Genomic DNA, 22,455 nt, shown 5'->3' with positions numbered 1-22,455 from the left:
ATTTGAATTATTTGTGTTGAATCATTTAAGTCTTGGAACACTTTGCTGTGATATTTTATTTTCTACAGTTTAAAAATTTTTTTTTAGAAAGTTTTATATGTAAGAGTGTTTTGCCTGCATGCATGTCTGTGTACAGTTTATGTGCCTGGTACCTGTGGAGGTCAGAAGAGGGTGTCAGATGCCCTGAAACTGGAGTTGCAGATGGTTGTTAGCCACCATGTGGGTGCTGGGAACCAAACGCAGAAACAAGTGCTCTAAACTGCTGTGCCATCAATTTAGTTTTAGTGTGTGTGTGTGTGTGTGTGTGTGTGTGTGCACGTGTGAGCCTGCCCAACCGTCTACATGCATACTCAGAAATGTCAGTGATGGTAGTAATGGGGGGAGGTGTGCACATGAGTTAGTGTTGGAGGAGGCCAGAGGACAGCTAGAGTTAAAAGCAGTCGTGAGACACACTAGTGTGGGTGCTGCCAACCAAACTCAGGTCTTCTGCCGGAGCAATACCCACTCTTAGCTGCTGAGCCATCTCTCTAGCCCCGCGTTTCATTTCCCTCATCTTTTGTTTGTAGTGGTAGGGTCCTGCCCCAGGGGACTTACGTTTGGAAGTGCTCACTGAGCCACTGCCCAGCCTTTAGGATTTTAATTGTATAAATCCTGTACTAAGATTGCTTTATAGGCTTATCCATCTATCAAAGCATTTATTAAAGCAAGCCTTATTAAAAACAAGTAAGCTGAGCAGTGGCGGTGCACACCTTAATCCCAGCACTTGGGCGGTAGAGGCAGATGGATCTCTGTGAGTTTGAGGCCATTAGTTCCAGGACAGACCCCAAAGATACAGAGAAACCCTGTCTCGAAAAACAACAACAACAAAACCAAATAAATAGGAGCTTGAAGAGATGGTTCCGTGGTTAATATCACTGGCTGTCCTTCCAAGGGACCCATGGTCCATTCTTAGCACATACATGGTGAATCAGAACACCTGTAACTCCATTTTCTGGGGACCTAGCACCCTCTCCTGGCCTTGGTGAGCGCTAAACATGCAAGTGGTACACAGATAAACATGTTTACTAAACACCCATGCACATAAAAAATAAACTAAAAAAAACCCCAAATTAACAAAAGCATCTAACATTGTCTCTGTAGAATATTACTTCAGCTTCATTTCAGACTTTGAGTACATTTGAAAAGTAGATATTTCTCTATTTCCTTATTTTTTGTGGGAGTGTATGGGTGTTTTTGTCTGTGTGTATATCTGTGTATCACATGGATACATTGCCTGTTGAAGTCAGAAGAGGACTTCAGATATCCTGGGATTGGAGTGGATGTGTGTGTGCTAGGAACCAAACCCAAGTCCTCTGGAGGAGCAACTAATGTTCTTAACCTCGGAGCCATCTTTCCAACCTCTGCCTTTTTATTTTAGTTTAAGGAAGGGTCACGTGTAGTCTAAGCTGGCCTTAACTGGGTATGCAAGTATGGCCTTGCTACATCCCCAGTGCCACAGTTACAGAGCATGTGCCACCACGTTCTGTTGATGCAGTGCTGACAGAGCATGGGCTTGGCAGGCACTGTACAGTGGCGCCGTATTCCCAGCCACAGCTATGGTGGTATGTGTGCTGTGTCCTACCCTTAATTGTTCTAATTTTGCTTTAAGATCCTTGTGTTGCTTATTTTACATATATATGAGCTAATGATAAATATGTACATTGGTTTCATAAGTTAATATACCTGAGAAGTTATCTTGAGAAATAGAAATGGTTTGGGATTTAAATGACAAGGATTTCAAGGTTTTTGTGAATTACTGCCTGATAAGGAAAAAACATCTTGAAAGACAGGCTTTGCCTCACAAATTTGAGTGTGGTGCTTCACATCTGTACTCCTACGCTCAGGACGCTGAGGCCTGAGGGTAGCCATGAGTTTGGGGCCAGCCTGGGCTAGACATATTTAAAGATTTATTTATTTATTATGTATACAGTATTCTCAGCGCTCTGCCTGCAGGCCAGAAGAGGGCACCAGATCTCATTACAGATGGTTATGAGCCACCATGTGGTTGCTGGGAATTGAACTCAGGACCTTTGGAAGAGCAGGCGGTGCTCTTAACCACTGGGCCATCTCTCCAGCCCATGGGCTAGACATATTTGAATTGACCTCCCTTACTTCAGTGGGGCATTTAAATTGATTTTAGTATCACTTCTTCTAAATGATTTTCCCCTTTACAACTAAGCAGTCACCTTCATTTTAGAAGAACCAGAAAGTACAAATTTGCAGAAACACCAGATCCATAACTCATCCTTTACAATAAACAGCATTACTTAGGAGTCCCATTGGGCTCTGCCGCTAGTGTCCTCTTTGTTAAGTGTTTATCTTTCCAAACCCTGATTGCTTTCTAGGTGGTATGAGTGAACTTTCAAAGGGGAAATGTTTTTCCCGTATTTGGTTATTTTAAAACCCTGGTTTCTCAGGCTGGAGAGATGGATGACTCAGTGGTTAAGAGCACTGCCTGCTCTTGCAGAGGACCAGTGTTTCATTCCCAGTACCCATATATATAACAGTTCACTACCACCTGTAATTCCGGTTCCAAGGGATCTGATGCCCCATTCTGACCTCTGAAGGCAGCGGACATGCACACAATACACAGATCCACATGCAAGCAGAATACTCATATACATTTAAATATATGTGTTTTAAAAAAACAACCCTCATTTCTCAATTGGTCAGGTGGTTTTATTTCAAACCATTTGAAGTTCAACTTTGCAAAAATGGGTGCTATTTAGCTGGACTTAGTGGTCACACCTGTAGGTCCCAGCACTGATGAGGCAGAGAGAGGGTAGTGAGATCAAGGCCAACCTGGGCTGCGTTTAGCACTAGCTTCGGTTAAAATGGATGTGCCAAACCATAGTATCTTTAATTTTTATTGAACCTCTTTTTCCTTCTTACTTTAGACAGTTAATCAGCTTGCACATGCTCTCCATATGGACAAAGACTTGAAAGCTGGCTGCCTTGTGCATGTATTTTGGCCCAAAGCAAAATGTGCCCTCCTGAGAGATGACCTGGTTTTAGTAGACAGGTAAATTTACATACAAATTGTGTTTTCTCTTGGTTTACTTGGTAGAATAATGCTACTTATCACACTGCTGTGATCTGATTCCTGACAAGAAGCAGTGTGAGGGAGTAGTGGTTTGTTCTCGGTTGGAGGCTGGAGTTCATCATGGTAGGGAAGGTATGGCAAGAGCAGCAGCCCCCAGGAGCATGAACTGCTGGCCACAGTGTGTCTGCAGTTAGGAAGTTCAGAGGTGAGTCCTGGTGCCCTGCAGTTAGGAAGTGCAGAGGTGAGTCCTGCGGTTAGGAAGTGCAGAGGTGAGCCCTGGTGCCCTGCAGTTAGGAAGTGCAGAGGTGAGTCCTGGTGCCCTGCAGTTAGGAAGTGCAGAGGTGAGTCCTGCGGTTAGGAAGTGCAGAGGTGAGCCCTGGTGCCCTGCAGTTAGGAAGTGCAGAGGTGAGTCCTGGTGCCCTGCGGTTAGGAAGTGCAGAGGTGAGTCCTGCGGTTAGGAAGTGCAGAGGTGAGCCCTGGTGCCCTGCAGTTAGGAAGTGCAGAGGTGAGTCCTGGTGCCCTGCAGTTAGGAAGTGCAGAGGTGAGTCCTGGTGCCCTGCAGTTAGGAAGTTCAGAGGTGAGTCCTGGTGCCCTGCGGTTAGGAAGTGCAGAGGTGAGTCCTGGTGCCCTGCGGTTAGGAAATGCAGAGGTGAGTCCTGGTGCCCTGCGGTTAGGAAGTGCAGAGGTGAGTCCTGGTGCCCTGCGGTTAGGAAATGCAGAGGTGAGTCCTGGTGGTTTACTCCTCCTTCCCCCTCCCCCCCTTTTTTTAACTTGGAAAGTCTAGGAGGTTTGTATGCTCTGAAGGTAACTGAATGATTTTAGAATTTTCCATTGCTTTTACTAATATGCATTTTTATGTGTTTTAAATTTTACTTTAGTTTGTGGCATTGGGGCTTGAACCAAGGACCTTTGCTTACCATGCAGGTATTCTGCCTGAGCTATAGCAGCAGGTCCCATGATGTATTTTAAGATCATCTTACTAGTGCTTGATGAAGTGGTGCACATTGATTATTTTTCTTAACTATAGTATTCAAAGGATCCAAACATTTTTGTTATGTTTTTGTTTCTTCAATGAACAATTTGATGATTCCCCCCTCCCTTTTTTGAGATACAGGGTCTCTTATATAGACCAGGCTAGCCTTGAACTCACAGAGATCCACCTGCTTTTCTTTCGGAGTGCTGGGGTTAAAGGTGTGCGCCACCATGCCTGATCCCAGAGGGTTTTTGTTTGGGTGAACTTCTAAGCATTTTCATCTCTAAGCTATACTGGATATAGCTGATTGGAACAATTTATTGATATTAACCTAGACTATTATTGGTACTTTCCCCCCCCGATTTTCCAGCATAAAACTTTAAAATTTATTTATTTATTTTAACTTTATTTTATGTGCATTGGTGTGAAGTGTCAGATCGCCTGGAACTGATCTTCAGACAGTTGTGAGCTGCCATGTGGGTGCTGGGAATTGAACCCAAGTCCTCTGGAAGAGCAGTCAGTGCTCTTAACCACTGAGCCATCTCTCCAGCCCCCAAAACTTTAAAATTTAAAATGTAAAAGATTGCTTGTTTTGTCAAAAACATTGAATTAAAATTCTCTAAACAACTGCTTGATGGCTGAGAGAATGTCTCCCCTTTGGACTTGAAATGATAGAAAATGTTTTTTATTTGTTTGTTTTAATTTGTAACCCAAGTTTTGCTTTTTAACAAACATCATATGACACAGTGTTTGCTTCCTTCTCATTAGCCCAGGAACAGATGTTACCACAGAGCTGGATAGCTGGATTGATAAGTTCTGCCTCGATGCTGATGTCTTTGTTTTGGTTGCAAACTCAGAATCTACATTGATGAACACGGTAGGATTTATTCTTACTGCTGTGCTTGGGTGGCGTTCACTTTAATTCTGTAAAGAGAGGGCAGTCCTGGTGATGAGCTAGAAAGTTCAGTGAGGAGCCGGGTGGTGGTGGCGCACGCCTTTAATTCCAGCACTTGGGAGGCAGAGGCAGGTGGATCTCTGTGAGTTTGAGACCAGCCTGGTCGACAAGAGCTAGTTCCAGGACAGGCTCCAAAACCATAGAGAAACCCTGTCTCGAAAAACCAAAAAAAAAAAAAAAAAAAAGTTCACTGAGGGCCTGCTTTCCCTAGGACTAGAGGGCTGTTGCTGGCCTCCTGTAATGTTGCCTGGTTTCAGGAACAATCTAGGACTCAGTGACTTTAGCTTCTAGTGTTTGTGGGTTTAGGGTGATTCAAGCATGAGACTGACAATCACCCCATGTGTGTGTTAGCCTGGAAGAACATGGTGCCAAGGTTGTTGAGATGTTTACTTAGGAGTCTTTTTAAAAAAAAAATTCAAGCCATCCCTCCTCCTGCTTCCCTGTCAGGCATCCGGCAAAACTTTTCTCTTCAAGTTCTCCTCCTTTCCCAACTTGATGTAGGTTCACGTTCATCCAACCTGGCTGGGAAGGTTCTTTGTTCTTATTGACCAGATTCAGTCCAGACAAGCTTTCAGAGTTTAGATAGCTAGTATGCAAACAGTAGCATGCTATTGAAAAGGTTATTCACCGGAAGTGTAGGAATGACTGAGTACCATTGTAGCCAAGGTGTCACCAGTAAGGTCTTACTATCACAAATACCAGGCTTCTGTTGTCATACTGGACAGCTTGTTTCCTCGTTCTGTGAGAAGCTCCACAAGTGTTTTAGATGTTGTACAGGACAATCATGGTTTGGTGATGGCTAAGTGCCAAGTCCTTTTACAGCTTCTAGGGACAGACCTGACTAGAAGTGACAGAGTAGTGAAGAAAAGGCAAACAGATGGAAACACACAGAAAGAGTGGGATTGGGAGGACCGGATTATCTGATGGAGAAACAACAGCCCCTAGGTGCTCAGTGTGTCTGTTATATGTGTGCAACAGAGAGGCAGGGTTGTTGCCTACAGCTGAGCCAGGATATGGGGCTATTACAGATGGATAAGGGGGCAGGGGTATCATAAACAGCTGAACAAGAGGCAGATTTAGTGGGAGCGGTCTTTGTAGGGGAGCAGTCTTTAGGCTGTAAATATCTGCAGGGAGAAAGCTACTGTGGTCATTTCTGCACACATTGTCAGCATCCCTGTGTGAACCATTTTCCTGTGTGTCAGATGCCCATGTCAAACAGCATACATTAACTGAGGGCTTTACTCCCACAGATGAGCAAATGGTCAGCCTCAGTCTGACTTTGGTGCCTCTGATTATGCTAGTCTCATTTGTTCTCTCTTTTGTGCTAGCAATCAAACTCAGGGTTGTGCATGTGTCAGGCAAACATTGTCTCTGAGCAAAATCCCCAGTCCTATTGATGCTATTCTTTTCTTGCAGTTTGTCCACTTCTGAGCTTTTCCTCTTTCAGAAATGCCTGTTAAGCTGGCTGTAGTCACATGTCTGTAATCTTGTATATAGAAGCAGGAGAATGAGATATTTAATGCCAACTTTGATATATAATGAGTTCAGGGCCAGCCTGGATTATGAAAGACCCTGTTAGCAGCATGTCTAAACCCATCATTAGTACCTATTATTTTCTTTGTGGAGCTGTTCCTATTTTCAACTAGCTATGGCATCTTGCTGTGAACAGACACAACACTTACTTTACAGTATTTATATAATGATCTTCACTTGAACTTATCCAAAAGACCAAGAAGCAGTTTATATGATATTTGCTTTGTTATTTGAGTTTCTACAAGTATGCCAGTGAAGTCAGCCAAATTTATTTGTTGGTTTGTTTTCAAGGCAGGGTCTCACTATGTATCTCTGGCTTGTCTGGAGCTAACAGTGTAGAGCAGGCTGGCCTCAAACTCACAGAGATCTGCTTGTCTCTACCTTGAATTGAAGGTGTGCCCCTACCACAACTATCAGCTTAGCTAACTCTGAAAAATGATTTGAAGTGACTTTGAACTTCTGGGGCTATTATCAGTCAGTCACTTTCTGTCCTATACATACAGACTGGTGAGTGTTGGTTGAATCTTAAGAGAGACCTGGCAAGAGCAGGAACCCTTGCCATTGGGTTTGTGTTTTGATTTCCAAGGGCAAGATGAGTGTTCACAAGGGTCTTAAGTGGATGCTAATCACTGTGCTTTAAATGATTCAGACTTTATGTCTGAGGGTTTTCATTATAAGTGTAAATAGAAAGTGCTTGTTAAAATGTTGTTCTTGATATTTTTCAGGAGAAACATTTTTTCCATAAGGTGAATGAGCGGCTCTCCAAGCCAAACATTTTCATTCTGAACAATCGTTGGGATGCTTCTGCCTCAGAGCCGGAATATATGGAGGATGTAAGTTTCACCCCTATTTTGAACTATAGTTGTGTACATTGTTATCTGAGAAAACAATCAACCTCAGAGGACATCACGAGAAGTTATTCTGTGATTGTTGAAATAATATGAATATAGCTGGGCGTCATGATACGCACTCTTATCTAATGCCTGACTTGGGAGGTGGGGGCAAAAGGATCAGGAAGTCAAAATCAATATGAGCTGTAAGTTTGAGGCTAGCCTGAGCCATGCTAGACGCTGTCTGAAAAATTAAAAGAAAAAAAATAAGAGTATGATTTTAGAAAACCTGTAGGGTTTGTGACAGGTATCTGGTACACTAAGCTATAGTTTTTCTCAGAACTAGAGACTTCTTTTCATGTCTCACTTTTTTTTCACATGGGTGTTTTGCCTGCCTTCCGTGTTTATGCACCCCTTCCATGCCAGAGGAGACTAGAATTGGAGGTACAGAGGGTTGTGAGCTGCCATGTGGAAGAGCAATTATATTCTCAGTCATTTAGTCATCTCCCTGGCCCATGTTTAACTTTTATTGAAGTATGGAATGTGTAACAGAAAGTGCCTACCCAAATCATTGAGTGCTTGACTCGGATTTTCACAATCCCTGCATCAGAATGCAGATGACTCCCAGAGCTTCTTGTGACTCTGGCTTTTTTCTGTTTTGGTTTCTTGCTTTGCTTTTTGAGATGGTTGTTGGGACTGGAACTATGACCTTTTGAAAGAGCAACAGGGGTTCTTAAATGTTGAGCCATTTCTCCAGTCCCAGTTTCCATGTTCTTAAGAAAAATAGGCTGTTATGTTTTTATTTAAAATGAAGACGATAACTTTATTTTCTATTCGTATTGTAGTACTCCTTTTCTGATTTCAAAGGTATTAACAGCCCCATGGATGACAGTGTAGAAAATAAGCAGAGTAAAACTAAAAATGTTACCCACTTCTGCCCACTACTGTTAATGTACATATTATTTTTGTTATGCCCTGAATATAAAATTGATTACATTGTCCCATACAATTAGGTAGGTATTTAAACTCGTTTGTGATGTTTTATAATATTTGAGTAATATTTGATGTTCAGAAGGAAGATTATTAAGTAGAGATTTCCTGCTATCAAAATCAGACTTCATATGTATCACTATGAGAGTATGACCATGACAGCTTATAGAAGAAAGTTTATAAAAGTCTGTTATGGTGGGGAGGCAAGCTATAATCATGGCAACTAGAGCAGAAGCTAAGGGTTCAGATCTTGAACTGCAGGCATTAAGTAGAGAGAACAAACTGGAAGTGGGGAGAGGCCTTAAGTTTTCAAAGCCCTTTGACACTTTTGTTTGTCTGTCAAACAAGGCCACCACCAGGCGGTGGTGGCTCACGCCTTTAATCCCAGCACTTGGGAGGCAGAGGCAGGCGGATCTCTGTGAGTTAGAGACCAGCCTGGTCTACAAGAGCTAGTTCCAGGACAGGCTCCAAAGCTACAGAGAAACCCTGTCTCGAAAAACAAAACAAAACAAAAACAAACAAGGCCACCAACTGAGTCCAGTTATTTAAATTCCCAAGCCTATGTCGGATATTTCTCATTCAAAGCATGACAGTTACTATACCTGAAATTTAGTACAGGCCTGTGGTTGAAGGTTATTATTTCTGTTTTAAAATTCCTGTGCTACTTGCAGGTGCGCAGACAGCACATGGATAGATGCCTTCACTTCTTGGTAGAAGAGCTCAAAGTTGTGAGTCCTTTGGAAGCTCGGAATCGGATCTTTTTTGTTTCAGCTAAGGAAGTTCTCAACTCCCGAAAACATAAAGCCCAGGGGATGCCAGAAGGTGGTATGTAGTAATTACAGTTTCCTTCTTAAATATAAATGTAGGTCATAACTAAACAGTAGCATACTGGAAATCTTGTCTCCTGCTACCTGTGACTGTGCTCAGCTGTGGTGCAGTAATAGTATTTGGCAAGTGTTAAATCACACTGTCAAGAGTTGTGTGGTAGCCAGGCGGTGGTGGCGTGTGCCTTTAATCCCAGCACTCGAGAGGCAGAGGCAGGGGCAGGCCGATCTCTGAGTTCGAGGCCAGCCTGGTCTACAGGAGCTAGTTCCAGGACAGCTAGGACTGTAACACAGAGAAAACCTATCTTGAAACAAACAAACAAAAACAACGACAAAATAAAAAGAGTAGTGTGGTGAGCTCTCTCATCATCCCATGCATCAGGAGGCTTCCTTTTGTTGAGTACCCGTCTGTCTTAATGAGCCAGCATGTTACTGCATGGTTGTGCTGGAGAACCTTTATTGTGCTGAAGATAGCCCAAATGGAGCATGCCCACTGACGCAGGCAGTTTAGTCAAACCCAGTGATGATCACAAAGTGCTTCCCTTAGGTGAAAAGGTGAAATGCGTGACTTAATAAAGTTTGTTATGATTCTACAGTAAGAACAAATCTGTGAAACTGTGAAGATGCAAAAAGAAATTTGTGTTAATACGCTATTGTACCTCTAACTTCAAAAGATATGACCTCAGTGCATACTAAATGCTTTCTTTCTTTTTTTGGTTTTTCGAGACAGGGTTTCTCTGTGGTTTTGGAGCCTGTCCTGGAACTAGCTCTTATAGACCAGGCTGGTCTCGAACTCACAGAGATCTGCCTGTCTCTGCCTCCCAAGTGCTGGGATTAAAGGCGTGCACCATCACCGCCTGGCTTACTAAATGCTTTCTTAAGATAAAAAGGGCATTAACTGTGTATGTGTGTAGATGATAGAACATAGTGTCCCGGTTAGATTTCTGTCAATTTGACACAAGCTAAGATCATTTGGGAAAAGGAAAAGTTTAATGAAACAATGCCTCTATCAGATTGACCATTGGGCATGTCTGTGGTACATTTTCTTGATTAGTGACTGAGAGAGGGCCAGCCCACTGTGAGCAGTGCCACCCCAGGCAGATTGTCCTGGGTATTATAAGAAAGACAGCTGAGCAAGCCTTGGAGAGCAAACCAGTCAGTGGCATTATTCTTTGGCATCTGCTTTGGTTCCTGCCCTGGCTTAACCTCATGATGAACTGTGATGGGAAAAAGTAAGCCATGTTTACTTCCCAAGTTATTTTAGATTATTGTGTTTTAGCACAACAATAGGAAGAAAGCAAATTAACTTACGTAGTATAATAGAGGGTTTCATATTTTATAGTTTACAGCAGCTATGATGTTTTGGAACATTTGTGTCATAAGTAAAGGAAGGTTATTATACTAGATTTAAAAATCTTTGCCTAAGTCAGACATGATGGCTCACGCCTGTAACGTACATTCTTTGGAAGCCGAAAAAGGAGGATTGCCACAAGTTCAAGGTAGTAGTACATCTGTGTAGTAAGACCTTGTCTCAAAAAACAAAAATCAAACTCTTTGCCTGTGTTACAGGTGGGGCACTGGCTGAAGGATTTCAGGCAAGATTACAAGAGTTTCAGAATTTTGAACAAACTTTTGAGGTAGGAATTTCATTACTACTGGCTTGTACACGGCACTGGTTGGAGAGGGACTATAATCTCAATTGTCTACCTTTGTCAGTAACCTCTATAACCTCTACTGTTATTAAGCGTAGTCCTGACAGCAGCAAGTGAAACACGAAAGGTTTGAAGAAATGAAGGCCCTGCAGGAAGGATGACCTGTAAGAATTGAGAAAGGTGTATTCTATTTGTGTTTATAAATGAAAAGTGGTCTAGTATTGCTTATGTTGTGCAGTGAATGGTTATTTCTTGTGTTCATGCCTGTGGAGCAAGAGCAGACTAATTTCTGTTGGGACAGATGATGGTTGCTGGGTAGTAGTTGACAAAAAGCCCTAGCCAGCACAGAGGGAAAGAGGGAAATTGGTCTTGGGTTGTAGGCATTTGTTTTTTTTTTTTTCCCCCAAAAAACTTAAAACTTATTCTGTCTCTGAATGAAACATTGTTTGGATGTTGACATTCTAAGTCCTTACACAGCCTGCTTGGTATAGTTCTGCTTGATTTCCTATCACCTTCTCAATTGCAGGTGAACAAAGACTGTAGAATTAGAAAACTACTGTCCATAATTATTCCCTATAAGGACTAATTGCCTTAATAGAGCACATAAATGATGAGTGTACCAAGCCAAACTTTTTAAATGAAAAGTTTATTATTCCCTAATCTTTTATTTGGTGAGAGAATGGCAGGAGAAGACATGTATTTAAAAAAGGAATTAATATCAACTGCTTTTCTTTCTAGGCAGAGTTTCCCATTCAGCTCTGGCTGGCCTGGAACTTGTTATGTAGACCTTCCTGGCTTTTTTTAAAAAACAAGTGTTGATGTGTTTTTTTTTCTTTAATTTTGAGTCAAAGTCTCTATGTTAAGTTGGTCTTGAATGCTTGGGTCTTACTGGTCCTCCCACTATAGCCTTCCAAGTCCTGGAGACCACAGGTGTGACTCCAAGCCTGCTTTTGGTAGTGACATGATGGATGTTTGGCCATTAAGGTACAAGAAGAAAGCTGGGTACATGGCTATTGTCTAAGCTACTTGGGAGACTGAGTCAGGATGATTTCAGGGCTATCCTGGACAGTTTAGTGAGACTGCTTTTTTAAACGTGTGTGTGTGTGTGTGTGTGTGTGTGTGTCACACATGTGCATGTATTAGAAAAAAATGTGCATATTTCCATGAATGTTACATCCAGGGAAGAGGTAAGTTCATCCTGTCTTTTTAACTCTGAGTTTAAAACATACTGAAATAGCATTCTTGGGTGTTTGTGACTGTGCATTATTAATAAATTGACTTCTTTAGATGTTAACAAGAAATCAGAAAACAGATTGATCTGTGCTTTTCATTTTGGTTCTCAGTTTTTAAATTTGAAAGTCTATATAACATGTTTTGACAAGATGGAAGTGAGAGTAGTTTGATCAGTATTTTTTAACCTGGTACAAAGGTACAATAGTTTCTGATAATGTAACTCTGCAAATTGCACTTTCATGCTCCCAGCAAAAATTTGTTAGTTCAGAGTGTGTAAGGACTTTCTCACGGTGCTCCTTCAGACCCTGTAGATGACTAGAACCCCCCGTTGTGGATACCCTCGGTGGAAAGGCTTCTTTTCTTCCTTGTGCTTGCTCATAACTGAATCTGTACCTCCCACGCTGATGACGTTGAGTCCCTTCACTCTGTCTAGTCCAGCTCTCGCACTGTGCTGTCTTCTCTGCGCTGGATCTTCATTACTGACATCTAGATCGACTTCATCGAGGAATATTGCTTTTTTTCTCTTAAAATTGTTTTTATGCTTTTGGTATAATTTTATAGATATTTATTTGGCACATTTACAAGGTAGTTATGTAAAATAAAATCAAAGCTTAGTTGGATCATTTAAAAATTCTCAGAGGTGGGTAATGATGTTCTAGTGAAGGGTGTGTCTCAGAGCCTCTACTTCAAACTCATAGAACAGGAGTAGGCAACTTGCTGTCAGTAGGTTAGTAAGAATGAGTGATGCTTCAGGGAGCTTCATGAGAAAGGTACGGGGGAAGAAAGAAGAAAGGTAACTGGGGAGGGATGGACTGTCATTACAAGCCTAAAAGAAGAATTGTTCTGCTTTCCATACCTCAAAGGAAATACTGAAGAAATAGCTACACAGCAAAAAGTTAGGTTTTTCCTGAATGAGACAGCCTTACGAGGTTGTGAATAGCACATTCAGTAAGCGTGGGCCATACAGATGACTCTAGTGTAACTCACACAGCTGGAGGATTGAAGCTTGAAAGCTTCTGTCAGTATTGACAGAAGAACAATAGTCAGTTTCAGAAAGTCATGACCACAATTAGTATCATATGCACACATGCATGCACACACACATGTGCTTGCATACATATCTATCTATCTATCTATCTATCTATCTATCTATCTATCTATCTATCTACCTACCTACCTACCTACCTACCTACCTACCTACCTACCTACCTATCTACCTATCTACCTATCTATCTGACATTCCCAGTGATGGACTCTTAGTAGTGCAGGAGTATTGTATGGCCCAGATAGAAATAGAAAGTCAGAACATTTCCTATAAACAAGTTTTACTTGCATCATTGTAGAATTTTACTTTCTTGGAAGTAAAAATTAAATGAGGTTAGTTGTAACAGTTTTGTTAACTTTTTTTTATATTTATTTATTATTTATACAGTATTCTGTCTGCTTGTATGCCTGCAGGCCAGAAGAGGGCACCAGACCTCATTATGGATGGTTGTGAGCCACCATGTGGTTGCTGGGAATTGAACTCAGGACCTTTGGAAGAGCAGGCAGTGCTCTTAACCGCTGAGCCATCTCTCCAACCTCTTTGTTAACTTTTGATGATGAATCATTAAAAAAAAGTATGACATATATTCCACATGTTAAAAATTGAAACAGAATTTTACAAATCAAATGTGTCCATTGGTATATGTGATGCATTCTGACATATGTGAGTTACAAGAAACAAAACATACTATTGACACAGTGTAGTGGCATGTGCTTTCCATTTCATTTTAAGGCCAGCCTGAGTTATATAGAGTCTAGGTTATGTATAAAACTCTGTATCTAGGGCTGGAGAGATGGCTCAGAGGTTAAGAGCACTTGTTGCTCTTCTAGAGGTCCTGAGTTCAATTCCCAGCAACCACATGATGGCTCACAACCATGTGTATTGAGATCTTGTGCCCTCCTCTGGCAAGTGGGCATATATCGAGGCAGAATGTTGTATACATAATAAATAAATAAATCTTTTTAAAAAAAAACCTCTGTATTTAAAAACAAACTCAAAGAACCAGAAATAGTCATGCATACCTATAACCACAGCACTTGGGTAGCAGGGGGTTGCTGTGAGTTGGACGCTAGAGAGCGAAACCTACTTCAAAACTTCAAAACACACACATGCTCGCTCTCTCTCTCACACACCCACTCACTCACTCCAACAAAAAAAGAGGAAGAAAGGAAGGGGAGCGGTCTGTTTGTTGGGAGACACTGGCTGATTCTAGCTACGTTTGCTGTGAAGGGGAGACAGTCAAGCTTAGTGTCCTTCAGGCCTGGTGCTGTCTGTGCTGCACTCTCATGGTCTTTGAGATAGCTGCAAGTGGCTTTCTATGTGTATTTTAAAATGTTAATGATAATTTTAACTGTTCATGTATTACTCCTTAGATATTTTCAGTAACCTTAGGTATATTATCACGTTATATAAGTCATTTTAAAATAAGAACTCTAAAACAACACCACAAAGAATTCTAACAACTCAGACTTTATTTGGTTATATATTACAAACATGATTAAAACAAGGTAAATGGAAAAAGTCAAATAGGTGTTTCTCGTGGGACATCTGTGACCCTGAGAATAGTGCCATTTGTTAGTTTCCTTTTTTGTTGTAATTGTTTTGTAGTCAGCCCCCTGCACATTACTGTGTGAAGATGCACAAAAATACAAACTTGCTGTTACAGCTCTTCTTACTTTTAAGTTCTTCAGTTTGCTTAATCTTTGTAATTTTAAGTTGTGTTTCATCATGCAATTTTTTTCATCTTTCCTTTTGGTTTTGGTTTACATTACAACCAGCAAGTTTTTGTGTTTGAATTCCTGAAAGTGTTTGGATGGAATTGCAGTAATGTGTTATGGCTTGGGCCCCTCGCAGGAGTGTATCTCGCAGTCAGCAGTGAAAACAAAGTTTGAACAGCACACTGTCAGAGCTAAACAGATACTAGACACTGTGAAAAACATATTGGACTCAGTAAACGTGGCAGCAGCAGAGAAGAGGTAGGCATCCCCATTATTATGGTCCAAATGTTACTTTCATTGTGTCAGATCTTTAGGGCTGAGGTTTGAAATTGTACGAAAAATACTTTGGCACTAAGCCCAGTTTTGTGACTTTACTGGTGCCTGCTTGTGAATTTTTAAATGAATATTTGAAGATGATTTATTAATTTTGTGACCTTCCCCGGGTGACTGTGTATGAATTGTGGCTTTAAAATGTTGAGTAGCGTCATGGGAGAGGAGGACCGATCTTCAAGCAGAATCGTAAGAAGATTTCCAAACCAGGTGATGCTGTTTGCAGTCAATTCACAGCCCTTCTCCTGTAACCTTGAATAGTATGCGAAGGTACTGAAGCAGACAGCTTTCCCAGATGTGGCACACACCACACACCAGACCACACACCAGCTCTGGTGAGGCTGAGGTGGGAAGAGCTTGGGTTAAGGCCATCTTAAAATATGAAACTTGACACATTTGGGAACAAATTGCAAAATGTTGTTAGGTGTGACAAATACGTTATCAGGCCTCATGCCTTAGCAAGCTTAACCCAGTTCAGGGAAGCATAGAAAGATCAAAGATTAAGTCAAGATGGGGTGAAACTGAAGAATGTTTTTGAGATAGTCTAGTCTAAAACCCATGGCACTCCACATGCCTCAGCCTCCCAAACACAGGGATTAGAAGCTTCACCTGTTAAACCTTGATAAAACTGAGGGTTGCTTGGTTGTTTATAAGTCCTCTGTCACTGGCACTTAAAATTGAAGTTTTGAAATTACATATTTTCACTAAGAACACCTCTCTGCCTGTCCTTGACTGTGCAGCTTATTCAGCAACATGTGTAAATGATGGCAGCTGAGGCTGTGCCCTGCGTCTCTCTCAGCCCCGGCAGCGTCTCTCCGCACAGCTTGCATGCTGAGCGTGTTGCTGCTGAAGCCCATTCCAGCTTGACTCCTCCCTGATGCACGCCAGATAACAAATATAGTCTAACTGGCTGACTTCCATCTTTTTAAAACATAGGACGTTGAACTAAACGTGGCAAAAGATGTGATTTGAGAACAATGTCCTGGAAACTAATGCTGCTGGTTTTCTTAAACAGCTCCCAGGTCCTACTTTTCCTGTCACCCGAGGTCCACAGACCTTCACAGGGAGTCCGATAGTGGATATTTGGAGCTTTGTGGGCCGTGCCATCTCTAGTGTGCCTGCTTAGTCATAGACAACAGGAGGAGCTTGTGGCTTCCCACTGTACTGTCTGCTTCACTTGTTTATTAACTGAATCGCTGTCATGGAGACTTAGAATCCTTACTGTTTTTGTGGGATGCAGATAACTTGAGAGAGTCAAGGTCATTTATATTAAGCCATCGACATTGAAGGACTTGCCAGGTGAAATGGAATTGTAGTCCTTTGAGACTTTGAACACAAGATTTCCTTTTTCTTGTGTCATGTTAAAGAATGATTCCAGATATAAATGAATGACCTTGCTTAATTAATTGCTTTAGACTTTAACATGGCCCACATATTGATCACTCTTCCTAATAAAATAGGGTTTATTCAATGGAAGAGAGGGAAGACCAGATTGATAGACTGGACTTCATCCGAAACCAGATGAACCTCCTAACACTAGAGGTTAAGAAGAAAATCAAGGAGGTCACGGAGGAGGTGGCCAACAAGGTAACAGCGTCTCTGGTCATGGTGTCTGGAAGCAGCAGTATGTGTTAGCACTAAATGCGTCTGTCTCTTACCTTAAAGGAGTATGTCCCTTGATTTGTAGTTGCTAATCTTTTTTTATTTTATCTTGTTTGTTTATTTGAGGGGATGTTATGCAGCCCTGGCTGGCTGTGGATCACTTTAATTTTTAACACCGAGTTTTTTTTTAATGTTTTCAGGTTTCTTGTGCAATGACAGATGAAATTTGTCGACTGTCTGTTTTGGTTGATGAGTTTTGTTCTGACTTTCATCCTACCCCCAGTGTACTGAAAGTGTATAAGAGTGTAAGTTCAAGTTGTTGGCCATTCGTTCTGAGGCTGCTCTCTTGCTCTTTGCTTTATTGGTGTGTTTAGTGGCTCTTTCCCTGCATTCTTGGCAGTTGCTGTACAGAGGATGACAGCTTCCATGCTCTGGTAGTAAATACAAACTGTCTCACATGTAAAATTTCAGAGGGCCTGGGGATGGAGCTCGGTGGTCAAGCATGTGTTTAGCAACTGTGAAGTTCTAGGTTCGATTGCCAGCATCCACCCAAAAGAAGATCATTTCAACAGTCTTTATAAAATCTACCTACTTTATATGGAAAAAATAATGTGGACATTTACAATTATTATTGATAGGAATTAAATAAGCACATAGAAGATGGTATGGGAAGAAATTTGGCTGATCGGTGCACCAATGAAGTCAATGCCTCCATGCTTCAGTCACAACAAGAAATTATTGGTAATGTTCATGTCTCCAGAGTCGTGTATAACCTCCCTCCTCCATCCCTCCTTCTCTCCCTCTCTCCTTCCCCTTTCTCTCCTCACTTCTTTCATAAAGGGCTGTTTGCATTTGGGTACATTGCCTGGAAGGTAAAACACATACTCCTGTTTGTTAAAATAAATGTAATCTTTTTTCCAGAAAACTTGAAGCCATTACTTCCAGCTGGTATACAGAGTCAGCTTCATACACTAATACCTTGCAAAAAATTTGATCTCAGCTATGATCTCAATTGCCACAAGTTGTGTTCAGATTTTCAAGAGGACATTGTGTTTCGATTTTCCCTGGGGTGGTCTTCCCTTGTGCATCGATTCCTGGGCTCCACAAATGCACAGAGGGTGCTGCTTGGGCTCTCCGAGCCTGTATTTCAGGTATGTGTCTTGATTGCCCCAGTTGGCACTCTTAACGCTGCTCATGCAGGTTCACTTATAAGCTGGCTTACTCGAATCTGCCTACTTAGGAGCTCATGTCTGTCTCATCCAGCCTTGTCTGAGTTGGAGTTTGTTTGCCCATTAATACTATGAATGCCATGTTTGCAGCTTCTCCATTCACTTTTTGTATCTGTACATGTTTGCCTGTGTGTACAATGCATGTTCATGTGCATGTGTGTGCCACATGTGAAGGTCAGAGGACAATATGTAGGAGTTGGTTCTGTGCTTCTACCATTTGGCTTCTGGGATTGAACTCAGATCCTCAGACTTTACAGGAAGTATTTTTAAAATTTGGTTCTAGACTTTAAATAAATTAGAATAAGCTTTAATTTTTGTTAATTTTAGAATTTCGAGGAAGTTTATGGAGTAAAAACCATCCCAGAGGCTAAAGAGATAGCCCAAGAGTTAAAAGCACTCTTGCTCTTGCGGAAGACCTGAGTATCTTTTCGGCACCCACCTGTAACTCCAGCTCCAGGGGATTTGATAGCCTCTTCTGGTCTCTGCACACTGTCATGCCTTCACACAAACACATACATGTACATATAAATATTAAACATAAAAATAAATTAAAAACATCACTGTAGTCTACTTTTATTTTTTTTTTATTTTTTGGATTTTCGAGACAGGGTTTCTCCGTAGCTTTTGGTTACTGTCCTGGAACTAGCTTTTCTAGACCAGGCTGGCCTCGAACTCACAGAAATCCGCCTGCCTCTGCCTCCCGAGTGCTGGGATTAAAGGCGTGCGCCACCACTGCCCGGCTTGTAGTCTACTTTTAAAGCATTTCTGTTGGGGCTGGAGAAGTGGCTCAGTGACTAAGAATGCACGCTGTTCTTGCAGGGCCTGAGTTTGGTTGCCAGCACCCATCCTGGGTAGTTCAGAACTGCTGTAACTCCATCTCCAGGGATCTGACACCCTCTGGCCATTGTAGGCTTGTGTACACATAGCCCCCTCCATAAACACATAATTAAAATTAAAGAAGAACACTTTTGTTCTTCTCCAGAGATTCCCTCCTGCCCATTTATGGCAGGTCATCATTCATGTCTCTGAGGTTAGCAGTAGTCAGGTTTTTCAGTTTGGATTTGCCATCTACACATTCCCTAGTGTCTCAGGTGCCTAGGCAGAGCTCAGGTAGGATGTTTTCAAGGTACATCCCCAATGTGCCAGTGTTGTAGCACTCCAGGTGGCAGAGTAATAGGTGGGACACATTTTATTTCTCCACCGTCCATTGGCCCATAGTGTGCTGGCTGGCTTTGCCAACGAAGCCTGCAGAAGTGATTATGTAGCATGTCAGGGGAGTCTCTTCATTAGTGTCGGTAGAGGACAGCGAGAGACTGCTATTTTAGACTTAAGTGGGCTCTACTAAGCAAATTTTAAGATAATGTTTATATATTCATTTAAAGGTGCTTGGGCCTCTTCCTTGACTCCTAATACTCCACTATTCACTCTGTTCTCATTTTCTACTCTCCCATGAGTCGCCTTTGTTCCTAAACAATTCTGCTTGTGCTTGCATATCCCCAGTATATATGTGATACATGTACCTGTCATGTCCAGGACCCGCAAGTGAGAAAAGTCATCCAGTACTTGTCTTTCTCATATGATTTATTCATGCAATATGGTTCTCTTTAGTTTTATCGTTTTCCTGAAAATGACATAACTTAGAATTCTATTGCATTTATAAACTATCTTTTCTCTTTATGTTTGTGGGGTATATGCTTTTTTTGAAAACTCTAAATATTCTTCAGACAGAACATCTCATCTTCAATAAAGGCTTTCATGTAACCCACACATAAAACTACATTTTTCTTAATACATTCATTTGCTGTTGTACAACTGCCTTGGTTCTTATAGCAGCCATTGTGAATAGCACTGCATAGTTGCTTTTGAAAATGCTGTGGATGTGCATGCATACTGTCATGTGGATGTGTGCTTTGCTTCTGGGGTACTCCAGGAGTAAATGCTACGCCACGTAGTAATTTGAGGTGAACTTCCTTTTATTAGCATTCTCTCCCCTACCTGCCTCCCATCCTTCTTTTTGTTCTTTTTTAAAGATTTTATTTATTTATTATGTATACAACATTCTGTCTTCATGTATGCCTGCAGGCCAGAAGAGGGCGTCAGATCTCATTACAGATGGTTGTGAGCCACCATGTGGTTGCTGGGAATTGAACTCAGGACCTCTGGAAGAACAGTCAGTGCTCTTAACCATTGAGCCATCTCTCCAGCCCCCATCCTTCTTTTCTTTCTGCCTGGTGTGTGTGTGTGTGTGTGTGTGTGTGTGTGTGTGTGTGTGTGTGTGTGTGTGTGTGTGTATGTGTTGGGGTGACCTTGAATGTGAAATCTTCTTTCCTTTACTTTCCAAGTTCTGGGATATAGATGTGTGCCACCATGCCCTGCTAATTTAGGTATTTAGACAAGGTCTTACTTTGTAGCCCAGACTGGCCTCAGATGTAATGATCTTCCTATCTCAACCTCCTGAGCATTGGGATCACAGGTGAGCATCACTCCTGGCACTTATGTTTATGTTTCTTAGGATTTTCCAAATTTTTTCCAAGCTGGTCACATTTTACCCTGCCCACAAGTACAGTGAAGGGTTAATTTTTCAGGTGTACTTTGTACGCTTGTTTTATTGTCTATTTTATCCTGATGAGTGTGAACTGATATCTCATCATGGGTTTGATTTATACTACCTCAATGACTGATTTGAACACCTTTTCATGTACTTATTAAATAAACCCTTTGCCCTTGTGGGGGATGGGGCTCTTGTAGTCCTGGCTGTCCTGTAACTCGGCAACCAGGCCGGCCTCGAACCCAGAGATCCACCTGCCTCTGCCTCCTAGGTGCTAGGATTAAAGATGTGTACCACCAGTGCCCAGGTGTGTTCCTCTTGAGCAATATTTTTATTCACGTTCTAATTGTAATTGTTGGCCACTACTAAGTTTAGGGATTCTATCATCTGCATGTAAATTTACAATTTACTTTACAGATAGGTGATGTCCAAATATATTTTTCAGTGTGTGGCTTATTTTTTAATCTTCTTTGATGTGTTTTGCCTCCCAAGTGCTGGGATGAAAGGTGTGCATTACCATTGCCCAGCTGTTTGTTTTAATTAATGCTAGAAATGAGCTAAGCACACAAGTGTTAGTACTATGCTACATCTTCAACTCTTAAAAAAAAGTAATCTTAGCTGGGTGGTTGGTGATCCATGTCTTTAATCCCAGCACTTGGGAGGCAGAGGCAGGCAGATTTCTGTGAGTTCAAGGCCAGCCTGGTCTACAAGAGCTAGTTCCAGGACAGGCTCCAAAGCTACAAAGAAACCCTGTCTTGAAAAACAAAAAACAAACAAACAAAAAATTTAATTCTTGGGAGATAGAATTAGCTGTAGAGGTGGCCCAATGGTTAAAAGTGCTTACTGCTTTTTCAGAGTTCTCAGTACCCACATTTAGGCAGCTCACAATTGCCTGTAACATCCAGGGGATCTAACACCTCCATTCTTGGGGTACACTCCATACACACACATAATGAAAAATAAGAAAAGTTACTCTTAGAAAACCAGTTTTAGCCGGGCGGTGGTGGCGCACGCCTTTAATCCCAGCACTTGGGAGGCAGAGGCAGGCGGATCTCTGTGAGTTCGAGACCTGCCTGGTCTACAAGAGCTAGTTCCAGGACAGGCTCCAAAACCACAGAGAAACCCTGTCTCGAAAAACCAAAAAAAAAAAAAAAAAAGAAAACCAGTTTTAATTCTTATTGATTTACTATTAAATTTATTGTTCGTTATATCATTAGTTCACATAGAAAATAATTTCTGTGAAGGTACATGTTTGTCATTTCAGCAGTCTGGTAGCTGAGACTGGAAGATTCTGAGTTTGAGTTTCAGGCTAGCCTTGGCAACTGTGTCAGACACTGTCACAACCCTCTCCACAGCCAACAAGAAAAAGAACTTTTAGTGTATTTTTATTTTCTTCCTGTAGTTGCGCTCTACTCATTATTTGGAACCTTCCCCTCCCCCCATAAATTGCTTTACCTTTTTTTTTTTTAAACAAACAGCTTTTGTTTTTGTAACTCTTTTTTTTTGTTGTTGTTTTCTTCTCCTAAATTCTCCAGCTCCCCAGATCTTTGGCTTCAACTCCCACTGCTTCTCCTAATCCAGCAACCCCAGACGGTGCAGCTCAGGAAGAGCTCATGATCACCTTGATTACAGGATTGGCATCTCTCACATCTAGAACCTCCATGGGCATCTTAGTTGTTGGGGGAGTGGTAAGAAACAGTTCTTTAATATTCTCAGGAACTTTCAAGCATCTGAAAATTTGTAATTGTAAATGTGACTAAGGAGCTGGGTAGTGGTGGTGCACACCTTGAATCCCGGCACTTCGGTGGCAGAGGCGGGTGAATCTCTGTGAACTCAAGGCCAGCCTGGTCTACAGAGATAGTTCCAGGACAGCCACAGCTACACAGAGAAACTCTGTCTCAAAAACAACAA

The 22,455-nt window shown here is 41.7% G+C and overlaps 1 protein-coding gene across 2 annotated transcripts in view; it reads left to right on the top strand.

Annotated features, from left to right (window-relative positions):
- Mfn1 (mitofusin 1) overlaps positions 1 to 22,455 on the top strand; it is a 39,923-nt gene that overhangs the window by 11,304 nt on the left and 6,164 nt on the right. For both annotated transcript variants that reach the window (XM_075950623.1, XM_075950624.1), the window contains exons 5-15: positions 2,937 to 3,061; positions 4,824 to 4,932; positions 7,269 to 7,376; positions 9,035 to 9,188; positions 10,757 to 10,824; positions 14,972 to 15,093; positions 16,626 to 16,752; positions 16,968 to 17,072; positions 17,406 to 17,508; positions 17,689 to 17,918; positions 22,080 to 22,232. In XM_075950623.1, coding sequence (XP_075806738.1) covers positions 2,937 to 3,061; positions 4,824 to 4,932; positions 7,269 to 7,376; positions 9,035 to 9,188; positions 10,757 to 10,824; positions 14,972 to 15,093; positions 16,626 to 16,752; positions 16,968 to 17,072; positions 17,406 to 17,508; positions 17,689 to 17,918; positions 22,080 to 22,232 — 1,404 coding nt within the window. The remainder of the gene's footprint in view (positions 1 to 2,936; positions 3,062 to 4,823; positions 4,933 to 7,268; positions 7,377 to 9,034; positions 9,189 to 10,756; positions 10,825 to 14,971; positions 15,094 to 16,625; positions 16,753 to 16,967; positions 17,073 to 17,405; positions 17,509 to 17,688; positions 17,919 to 22,079; positions 22,233 to 22,455) is intronic.

The sequence above is a fragment of the Microtus pennsylvanicus genome, chromosome 16 (genome assembly GCF_037038515.1).
Source record: "Microtus pennsylvanicus isolate mMicPen1 chromosome 16, mMicPen1.hap1, whole genome shotgun sequence".
Taxonomy (NCBI): domain Eukaryota; kingdom Metazoa; phylum Chordata; class Mammalia; order Rodentia; family Cricetidae; genus Microtus; species Microtus pennsylvanicus.
This window is presented reverse-complemented; position numbering and strand designations above follow the sequence as displayed.